Source organism: Hyperolius riggenbachi, chromosome 7 (genome assembly GCF_040937935.1).
Source record: "Hyperolius riggenbachi isolate aHypRig1 chromosome 7, aHypRig1.pri, whole genome shotgun sequence".
In the NCBI taxonomy this organism is placed as follows: Eukaryota; Metazoa; Chordata; class Amphibia; order Anura; family Hyperoliidae; genus Hyperolius; species Hyperolius riggenbachi.
This window is the reverse complement of record NC_090652.1, coordinates 80565034-80576912: the sequence shown is the minus strand read 5'-3', so window position 1 is coordinate 80576912 and position 11879 is coordinate 80565034. Positions and strand designations below refer to the sequence as shown.

General features: G+C 46.7%; 1 protein-coding gene across 1 annotated transcript in view; it reads left to right on the top strand.

The window, feature by feature from the left end:
* The window catches only part of CHTF18 (chromosome transmission fidelity factor 18), a 144264-nt gene that overhangs the window by 117137 nt on the left and 15248 nt on the right, over window positions 1–11879 (top strand). Inside the window, exon 19 of the mRNA XM_068244163.1 lies at window positions 7897–8041. Within this exon, the coding sequence (XP_068100264.1) occupies window positions 7897–8041 (145 nt within the window). The remainder of the gene's footprint in view (window positions 1–7896; window positions 8042–11879) is intronic.

The window sequence follows — 11879 nt, the reverse complement described above, 5'->3', positions numbered from 1 at the left end:
AAAAAAAAATAAACTGCTGCGCTGCCCCCTGGCGGTTTTTAATAGACCGCCAGGAGGGTTAATGAATGAACACCATTGTTTGTTTTTGTGCATTGTACAGTGCTACGGAAGATGTTGGTGCTTGATAAATAAAATATTCTGTTGCCCCCCTGAGGGAGGTGGTAAAATGGGCCAGTTATTGACCAATCAAAATTGGATGTGTGTATACACAGAGGCGTAGCTAGGGTTTTCAGCGCCCGGGGACAAAGACTATTAATGCGCCCCCCAAAGTCAAGGTTGCGGCGCGCGCAGTGTGCGCCGTGGCAAAAAGGGGCGTGGTCACATAATAAATGTGGGCGTGGTTATGGGTGGAGCCAAATGTATATGGAGGTTAGCAGGCTCACGCTCACCCACCCTCCCTCAGTATGTACCTTCCAGCATGTTCCAAGACAAATTCAGCAATCATGAGCCCCCCCCCCCCCATCAAGACAAATTCAGCAATCATGAGGCCCCCAACATAAACAACTCAGCAATCATGAGGCCCCCAACAAGCCAAATTTACCAATCATGAGGTCCCCAACAAGACAAATTCAGCAATCATGAGGCCCCCAACAAGACAAATTCAGCGATCTTGAGGCCCCCAACAAATCATGCGGCCCCCAACAAGACAAATTCAGTAACCATGAGGCCCCCAACAAGACAAATTCAGCAGTCATGAGTCACATAAATAGACAGCATTTCACATAAATAGGTAGAATGCCCCCTTAATATGGTAGACACCTCTCACCTGGCAGCAGTTCTCCAAAATACACTCAATCTGACGTGGTTCCCCAAAAATAGGTAGCCCCAGGTCTATAGTTGTCCCCAGAATAGGTGGCCATCAGTATAGATGTCCCCAGAATAGGTGGCCAGCGGTATAGATGTCCCCAGAACAGGTAGCCAGGGGTAGAGATGTCCACAGAACAGGTAGCCAGGGGTATATGTGCCCAGTATATGTAGGCAGGGATATGTGTGCCCAGTATATGTAGCCAGAGGTATATGTGCCCAGTATATGTAGCCAGGGGTATATATGCCCAGTATATGTAGCCAGGAGAATAATATGTGCCCAGTATATATAGTCAGGCGTATATGTGCCCAGTATATGTAGCCAGGGTATATATGCCCAGTCCATGTAGCCAGGGGTATATATGCCCAGTATATGTAGCCAGGGGGTATATATGCCCAGTCCATGTAGCCAGGGGGTATATATGCCCAGTATATGTAGCCAGGGGTATATATGCCCAGTATATGTAGCCAGGGGGTATATATGCCCAGTCCATGTAGCCAAGGGGTATATATGCCCAGTATATGTAGCCAGGGGGTATATATGCCCAGTATATGTAGCCAGGGGTATATATGCCCAGTATATGTAGCCAGGGGTATATATGCCCAGAGTAGGTAGCCAGGGGTATATATGCCCAGTATATGTAGCCAGGGGGTATATATGCCCAGTCCATGTAGCCAGGGGGTATATATGCCCAGTATATGTAGCCAGGGGTATATATGCCCAGTATATGTAGCCAGGGGTATATATGCCCAGTATATGTAGCCAGGGGTATATATGCCCAGTATACGTAGCCAGGGGTATATATGCCCAGTATATGTAGCCAGGGGTATATATGCCCAGTATATGTAGCCAGGGGGTATATATGCCCAGTATATGTAGCCAGGGGGTATATATGCCCAGTCCATGTAGCCAGGGGGTATATATGTCCAGTATATGTAGCCAGGGGGTATATATGCCCAGTATATGTAGCCAGGGGGTATATATGCCCAGTATATGTAGCCAGGGGGTATATATGCCCAGTCCATGTAGCCAGGGGGTATATATGCCCAGTCCATGTAGCCAGGGGGTATATATGCCCAGTATATGTAGCCAGAGGGTATATATGCCCAGTATATGTAGCCAGGGGGTATATATGCCCAGTCCATGTAGCCAGGGGGTATATATGCCCAGTATATGTAGCCAGGGGTATATATGCCCAGTATATGTAGCCAGGGGTATATATGCCCAGTATATGTAGCCAGGGGTATATATGCCCAGAGTAGGTAGCCAGGGGTATATATGCCCAGTATATGTAGCCAGGGGGTATATATGCCCAGTCCATGTAGCCAGGGGGTATATATGCCCAGTATATGTAGCCAGGGGTATATATGCCCAGTATATGTAGCCAGGGGTATATATGCCCAGTATATGTAGCCAGGGGTATATATGCCCAGTATACGTAGCCAGGGGTATATATGCCCAGTATATGTAGCCAGGGGTATATATGCCCAGTATATGTAGCCAGGGGGTATATATGCCCAGTATATGTAGCCAGGGGGTATATATGCCCAGTCCATGTAGCCAGGGGGTATATATGTCCAGTATATGTAGCCAGGGGGTATATATGCCCAGTATATGTAGCCAGGGGGTATATATGCCCAGTCCATGTAGCCAGGGGGTATATATGCCCAGTCCATGTAGCCAGGGGGTATATATGCCCAGTATATGTAGCCAGAGGGTATATATGCCCAGTATATGTAGCCAGGGGGTATATATGCCCAGTCCATGTAGCCAGGGGGTATATATGCCCAGTATATGTAGCCAGGGGTATATATGCCCAGTATATGTAGCCAGGGGGTATATATGCCCAGTCCATGTAGCCAGGGGGTATATATGCCCAGTATATGTAGCCAGGGGTATATATGCCCAGTATATGTAGCCAGGGGTATATATACCCAGTATATGTAGCCAGGGGTATATATGCCCAGTATATGTAGTTAGGGGGTATATATGCCCAGTATATGTAGCCAGGGGGTATATATGCCCAGTTCATGTAGCCAGGGGGTATATATGCCCAGTATATGTAGCCAGAGGTATATATGCCCAGTATATGTAGCCAGGGGTATATATGCCCAGTATATGTAGCCAGGGGTATATATGCCCAGTATATGTAGCCAGGGGTATATATGCCCAGTATATGTAGTTAGGGGGTATATATGCCCAGTATATGTAGCCAGGGGGTATATATGCCCAGTCCATGTAGCCAGGGGGTATATATGCCCAGTCCATGTAGCCAGGGGGTATATATGCCCAGTATATGTAGCCAGGGGTATATATGCCCAGTATATGTAGCCAGGGGTATATATATGCCCAGTATATGTAGCCTGGGGGTATATATGCCCAGTCCATGTAGCCAGGGGGTATATATGCCCAGTATATGTAGCCAGGGGTATATATGCCCAGTATATGTAGCCAGGGGTATATATACCCAGTATATGTAGCCAGGGGTATATATGCCCAGTATATGTAGTTAGGGGGTATATATGCCCAGTATATGTAGCCAGGGGGTATATATGCCCAGTCCATGTAGCCAGGGGGTATATATGCCCAGTATATGTAGCCAGGGGTATATATGCCCAGTATATGTAGCCAGGGGTATATATGCCCAGTATATGTAGCCAGGGGTATATATGCCCAGTATATGTAGCCAGGGGTATATATGCCCAGTATATGTAGCCAGGGGTATATATGCCCAGTATATGTAGCCAGGGGTATATATGCCCAGTATATGTAGCCAGGGGGTATATATGCCCAGTATATGTAGCCAGGGGTATATATGCCCAGTATATGTAGCCAGGGGTATATATGCCCAGTATATGTAGCCAGGGGTATATATGCCCAGTATATGTAGCCAGGGGTATATATGCCCAGTAGATGTAGCCAGGGGTATATATGCCCAGTAGATGTAGCCAGGGGTATATATGCCCAGTAGATGTAGCCAGGGGTATATATGCCCAGTAGATGTAGCCAGGGGTATATATGCCCAGTAGATGTAGCCAGGGGTATATATGCCTAGTAGATGTAGCCAGGGGTATATATGCCCAGTATATGTAGCCAGGGGGTATATATGCCCAGTCCATGTAGCCAGGGGGTATATATGCCCAGTATATGTAGTCAGGGGTATATATGCCCAGTATATGTAGCCAGGGGGATATATGCCCAGTATATGTAGCCAGGGGGATATATGCCCAGAGTAGGTAGCCAGGTGTCCCCCTCCCTGGCTCCCCAGCAGGAGGGGAGCAGCGCAGAGAAGAGGGAGAGCTGCTCTCCCTCCCTCGCTGTCCCCTCCATTAATGTCCGGGTGCTGGCAGCGGCGGGCGGAACTTACCTCCGTCTCGTCGCAGCGCGGATGGATCTGCAGCTACTCTGGTCTAGTCCAGACCAGAGCAGCGGCTGCGGGACCCGAACTTCCGGCCGGCGCTGGAGCGAGACGGAGGTAAGTCCCGCTCGCTGCGCCAGACACCCGGACAATAACGGAGGGGACAGCGAGGGAGGGAGGTAGAGCCCTAAGGTGAGAGAAGGGGGGGAGATGGCCCCCTTCTCCACCGTCCGCATAGCTCTCCCTCTTCTCTTCTCTGCGCTGCTCCCCTCCGCAGAGAAAAAAAAAATCAGCTCAGCTGGGCGCCCTTAGGGACCCGGCGCCCGGGGACACTTGACCTACCCCGACCCCCCCCAGCTCCGCGCCTGTGTATACAGCCTTAGTGGCAGAAAAAAAGAAACCCCTCCACTGAGAGACACATCTGAAATGGTCACCAGCAATTTCTTCAGGCCACAAAGGTCTGTTGTGTAGTCTAAAGGTCCATACCCACGAAATCGCGATATCGCACAAAATGGGCCCAATCGACGGATGGTTTCGATATCTACACGTGGGAACTGTCGCTGCACGACGATCGCTAAAGATCTGTCCTGTTGGGTCTTTAGTAATTCTCACCGCTCCTCCGCCTGCAGGCTGCTTTGTTGGTATTCGATCCCTTGGGAGACAAAGTCCTTCAATATGTCGGTAGGTGAGTATGTAGCTTTAGTTTTGCTTCACTGGGGACCACGGTCACCTCACAGCAGTCTAAGGCTGGCTCTGGCGGCCTCCCTTGTGTAGTAGAGGCCATAGTTTGCTTTAGAGTGGACTGCTGTCGCCTCACAGCAGTCTCAGGCTGGCTCTGGCAGCCTCCCTCTTATAGCAGAGGCCATAGTTTGCGTCAGAGGGGACCACTGTCCTCTGACAGCAGTCACAGGCTGGCTCTGGCGGCCTCCCTCGTATAGTAGAGGCCATAGTTTGCTTCACCGGGGACCACGGTAACCTCACAGCAGTCTCAGGCTGGCTCTGGCGGCCTCCCTCGTATAGTAGAGGGCATAGTTTGCTTTAGAGGGGACTGCTGTCATCTCACAGCAATTGGAAAAATTGGGAGACCGAAAAACCATATCCTCTATGGTGTGTCAGAACACCAATAATATAGCCATATAAGTACAAGGATATATAGTAAAAAAAAATATTTTTGAAGAGACAAAGTTTCAAGATCTTAAATTTTAATGTATCAAAAAGTTATTTTGTAAAAACAGAGTTCACAAATCTTCAAGCAAATTCATCTTTGCAAACGACATCCCATTATCAAGTACCAAAAACATATGTTGAAATATGCAATTGTTTAAAAAGGCGACAACGTCGACTTGTTTCGGAGTAACCTTCTTCAGGCCTTCACAAACAATTGTAATCTGTAATATACAGGACAAAAATTGGGACGGGTACCATCTGGACAAAATCAAGCCAGGAAACACCACTTAGACTAACATTGGACACAGCACACAGGCAAGATGTACCAGGAGAGAGAGTCTCCTCGTACATCTTACCCGTCCCAATTTTTGTCCTGTATATTACAGATTACAATTGTTTGTGAAGGCCTGAAGAAGGTTAATCCGAAACAAGTCGACGTTGTCGCCTTTTTAAACAATTGCATATTTCAACATATGTTTTTGGTACCTGATAATGGGATGTTGTTTGCAAAGATGAATTCGCTTGAAAAACAGAACAGAATAACTTTTTGATACATTAAAATTTAAGATCATCTTGAAACTTTTTTTTGTCTCTTTAAAAATATTTTTTTAACTATATATCCTTGTACTTATATGGTCATCTCACAGCAGTCTCAGGCTGGCTCTGGCTGCCTCCCTCTTGTAGCAGAGGCCATAGTTTTGCTTCAGAGGGGTCGTCTCACAGCAGTCTCAGGCTGGCTCTGGCGGCCTCTCTCATACAGAAGAAGCCATAGTTTTGCTACAGAGGGGTCACCTCACAGCAGTCACAGGCTGGCTCTGGCCGCCTCCCTCGTATAGCAGAGACACGTGTTGCCTGTCATCGTGCAGCGCTGGCTCCAGAGCCAGAGTGGTGTTATTAATCTGCTGCTGGTTCTATAATCTCCTGGGTAACTTCTCCTAGAGACCAGATTATGCAGCTCATTATCAGCCCGTGCCTGGTATCATATGAAACGCACAGTGGTGGGGAGCAGATGGCCGGCATCTCCAGCACTTATACTGCAATACTCCCCCCTCCGAGTAATCATGGCATGGCCTCTCCTGACCACCTCTCACTTCAGTCACATTGTCTGACTAGAATGTCTTATCTGGAAGCAGCCCGCCCTGATTCAAAGGTTAATATGTAACTTCATCTCTTGTAACAGATTATTTTCTGGATGTTTAGTTTCCTCTTGTATGTAATGTAAAACAGCAGATAGATAAATATATATAGAAGTGACATTTATCCGTTTACCGGTTTACAAGTTATGTATTTTAAAGTCTATCTAAATACATGGTTTACACATTTAAAAAGTACATCGTAGGGTTAAAGGCCCATACACATGCTAGATTATAGTTGGCTGAGGCGGCAGGCACCGACCCCCTTCTGCCGGTAATCCAGTGTGAACAGCAACCGCCACCCTTTCAGTTTTCCACCAGAGGATCAACTATACCAAGCAACGCTGCAGAGAAGTTTGTGCTCACCCCGCCCACCACGAGGCGTCACATGTCCACTGCTCCATTCTCTAACCCAACCCTCCCCACCCCCGCTTGATCTCAGACTTTCTTAAAATTATGTCTTAAAGCAAACCTAAGGTGAAAAAAAACAAAACATCTGAAATAATGAATTGTATGTGTAGTATACAATTCATAGCAAAGTCTCATTTTTTATTTAGTTGTATAGCTTTTTCCTTTTAATTATTTTTATTATTGCTATTATTACATTGCATCATACTGTCCCAGTAACCACACTCTGTATTTTAAACTATAAAGCAAAGCAGAATGAATGACCCTTTGAACTTCCTGCAGTAAAACCTTATCTCAAGCAGTTTCTTGGCTATTTAGGTGCTTCAGAAAACAGGACTGTATTCCACCAAATTGGGTCGAATAGCTCAAAGAAGCTCTTTTGCATCGATAACTGAAGTTTTTTTTTTTCTTTTTTTACTCTTCCTGTACTGGAAAACAATATAAGACTTTTTTCTACTAATGTAACTCTACAGTATCTACTTCCTGCTTTCATGGAAGCAGAAAAAGGGTAACATCCTGTGTTTATATATTTGCTGTCTGCCGAGGACTGACGAATTTCTGTGCTGACCACAGCTGAGAGATCAAATTACACTTGCGATTATTTGATGAGGGGGAATTAGACAGGCTCTTCTCTCTAAAACACATTTTTATGTGTTTCCTTGTGTCCTGTGCGAGAGTTAAAGGGAACCTAAACTGAGGACATGGATTTTTCCTTTTAAAATAATACCAGTTGCCTGACTTTCCTGCTGATCCTGTGTCTCTAATACTTTTAGCCACAGCCCCTCAACAAGCATGCAGATCAGGTGCTCTGACTGAAGTCAGACTGGATTAGCTGCATGCTTGTTTCAGGTGTCTGATTCAGCCACTACTGTAGCCAGAGATCAGGACGCCAGGCAACTGGTATTGTATAAAAGGAAACATCCATATCCCTCTCAGTTTAGGTTCCCTCTAAGGTCCACTTTAAATATGAAGACAGAAATGAGAAGTATCAGCCTTGATTGTGTTATGTCTGTCCTGTTTTGCAGCAACGTGGAGGATGTGTGCCGCTTCCCTGAACTCCCGGCCCGCAAGCCACTGACATACCAGGCCAAGCAGCTGATCTCCAGAGAGATAGAGCTGGAGAAGATGAGGAGGTCGGAGGCCCTCCAGCAGGCAAGGAACGCAGGAAAGGTGAGAGCTGCAATATTGTCACACTGTTTTATCCTCACCACATCCCTTGTTGCTGAAGATACTCAGGATAAGCAGTAATTGGACAAGTTGGATTTTGAATGCTGTTGTGCTTGCCCACAGCAGGTGATCTGCTCCTTTAACCACTTCATGTAAAGGACGTATATATACGTCCACTGTATTTGTGGCCAATGCACCACCAGTTTGTTACTAAATGTGGCACATGTGGTATCCTTTTAACCATGACTAGTTGTAGAATACATTTTGGTGTCTTACAGCTTAGAACCCCGTCACATAAAAAAATAGGGACAAACTCAATCAAAACATAGAAATTCATTTTCAAAATTATGATCTAACTTTGAAAAGTTGTAAGAAAACTACTAGAGACCTATGTGGTAAAATTTTAACCGGGATAAGTAGTAGAATACAGTTTAGACAGTTTTAGGGTTGAGGCCCATGTCTTATGTACCGTATTTTTCGGACTATAAGACGCACTTTTTCTCCCCCAAAAGTAGGGCTAAAAACTGGGTGCGTCTTATAGTCCGCATGTGCCTTCCCTTACTAATCCGGCGCTCGTATCCTGTGCTGTAAGTAATGCAAATGACATCCGCGCTGGGAGGCAGCAGCTGTAACGTGATGCAAAGTGTCTCTGATGTTCAAACAGCGGCCGCTTAATGAATGGATACTCATCCTGGCTGGGATCCTGTTTGCGGCGGGGAGGCAGCTGATTCAGCGCAATCCTATTTGTTTTCAAAGCGGCATAACAGCAGCCGCTGTAATGACAGCGAATGCTGTTCCTGGATCCTCAGAGCGCAGAAGGGTGATCGCGCTGAGAAGTATGGTAATAAATCTTCAGCCGCTATAGCGGCAGAGTCCTCAGAGGCTTCCGTACTTCATTGTTTACTGGCGTCCTCCAACGTGCGTCTCACATGGTCGCGCTGTCATCGGACGTCCTCCAGGCTTTTCTGCGCAGTCCGTAGGACGTCCGATGATGTCAGCGCGACGGCGTGAGACACACGTTGGAGTGCAAGGAGAAGCCCGACCAGGAAGCCGGCCTGGCCAGGTCGGGTGAGCCACCGAAGATCCAGGAGCCTCCGGAGCGGCGTTGAGGGCATGTCCTGCCTGCCACGGGCTGGAGGAAGCCCCAGGTAAGAGGAATAGTATTTTTAGTTTTTTAAGCTCCGTGGATCTTCCCTTTAAGATGCATAGAAAATAAGGTAATAACTAAACAAAAAGTATCACATGCTTAAAGCCTAATTTGTCCTGAAAAAACAATATATATATATATATATATAGATCATTTAGGTGTGATAAGTAGTAATAAAGTTATTAGTCAATGAATGGGAGCAGCGCTGATATGTGAAAGTTGCACTCGTCCTGAAGTGGTTAATCTTGGTAGGAAATAACTCCCGGGATATTTATGCTCAACCTACAAGTTTATCTAACAAGCAATTTGTAGTTTCCTGTGCATAGTAGAGAGGGAGTGACCTCACGCAGGGGTGGGGTTAGTAGGGAGAACGGTGCTCTTGGCCAAAGTGAGGATGGATCGCTGGTCAAGAGGGGTCATTTGTTGTCTTACACATGCTGGATTCTTGTCAGAGGCGCTTATTTTTGGCCACCACATGTTTCAGCTAGCGGGTGGACGGAGCTTTAATGATCAAGAAGGTGCAGATCTGGCCATACATGGGTTAGCGATAGTCCAATCTGGCAAGCAGTCAACCACTTCTTGATTGGTAGCATCAGATGCTAATTTTTACAGCTTGCTTGCAAATTATATGCAGCTCAGAATTTATATTATGCAGGTAGAGCATCTGATTGGCTCAATTCCAAGATGCATATAAATTGTATGAAATCTGCATAATAATTCATCCTCCTCGTCTGCTCAATCTGATTAGATTTCAGTATATAATAATATACACGCATAAATTGTCGCCCAGTGTGGCAAACAGATCGATCCCTGTCTGATCTGAATCTGATTAGAGAGAGAGAAAGTCCTCCCACACACTGCACACAAAGTTTCAATCGAGTTCTGTATTTAATTTATTGACAAGCAATCGTCCAGCAATGTTGCACTGTTCGATTGAGATTTTCCATCTGATCGTAATTTCAAATGATTTTTAACTGAAAATCTATAGAAATTAGTTTATGCAGTATGTTGCCTTATACATTCTAAGCATATTCGATCAGAGTGATGGAATCTGCAAAAAATCAATGTATGGCCTGCTTAAAGGACAGCTGAATTGAGAGGGATATGGAGGCTGCCATATTTATTTCCTTTTAAACAATACCAGTTGCCTGGCTGTCCTTACCTTCAAGGTTCCGTCATAATGCTGTCTCTGCTATGATAAGGTTGCTTAGTGCAGTACAAAGCTGTATGGCCATCTGCTGATTAAATTGTAAAGCTATACCTGATCACCATTTTGTTCCACAACCTTTCCAAAACTCTTTTAGAAGTGTGATTGGGTATGTTAGGCTAATAGATAACTGGCAGATTCAGTCAGAGTGACAGGTGACCTTTATCCAGTGTTCTTGTGCTGTAGATGTTTCCTCATTGGTGATTGGTTGCCATAGTGCTGTGTAACACCCAGGTGGTCAGTCATTAGCTTGTGATAAGGTGGCTGTGACGTCACTAGTGTCAGAAAGCTCTCCTCACGAGAGAGCAGTTAGAGGATTACATCCCTTCTCCTGAGTGATGATGATGAGCAGCAGGAGTCGCTCGGTGCCTGCCGGCTGCTCCCCGCAGACTCACAGTTGAGTAACATGTCGCTCCCAGAAGCCTCTTTGTTTGTATGGTTTCTCAGAGACCACAGGCTGGGAAGACGCAAACAGCCATTAATAGCCGTTGTTGCTGGAGTGTCAGCATGTTGTACAGCAGACTGTAGCTGGAGGGAGATGATGAAATGTGAGGATGCATCGCATAGCTTTGTCACTCTGGGAAATATTTTATTCATCAAGAAGCGGTTGTTCACATTATATCTTTTTTTTTTTTTTTTTTTTAAAGCGGTCCTGAACTCAGAACTTCATCTCTGCTCTAAAAGATAAACAGCAAAATAACCTTTAACCACTTGCCGACCGTGCACTCATACCGCGCGTCGGCAAAGTGGCAGCTGCAGGACCAGCGACGCAGTTCTGCGTCGCCGGCTGCAAGCTAATTAATCAGGAAGCAGCCGCTCGCGCGAGCGGCTGCTTCCTGTCAATTCACGGCGGGGGGCTCCGTGAATAGCCTGCGGGCCGCCGATCGCGGCTCGCAGGCTAAATGTAAACACAAGCGGAAAAAATCCGCTTTGTTTACATTGTACGGCGCTGCTGCGTAAGGCAGATCGGCGATCCCCGGCCAATCAGCGGCCGGGGATCGCCGCCATGTGACAGGGGACAGCCTGTCACTGGCTGCACAGGACGGATAGCGTCCTGTGCAGCCCAGATCACCAGGGGGGAGAGGGAGGGGGGGAATCTCGCCGCGGAGGGGGGCTTTGAGGTGCCCCCCCCCCTCCCCCCTGCAACACCCATCAGGCAGGAGCGATCAGACCCCCCCAGCACATCATCCCCCTAGTGGGGAAAAGAGGGGGGCGATCTGGTCGCTCTGCCTGCACCCTGATCTGTGCTGGGGGCTGTAGAGCCCACCCAGCACAGATCAGCTAAAACAGTGCTGGTCCTTAAGGGGGGGTAAAGGGTGGGTCCTCAAGAGGTTAAAGAAAATCACTTATTTGTTACAGCGGATATAAAACTGCACTGTGTAAACTTCCTGCTTTCATGGAAGCCGATATAGGGTTAACATCCTGTTTACAAATAAGCTGCTCTGTTGAGGTAGGCACCTGACACAGTTGAGAGATCAAATTACAGT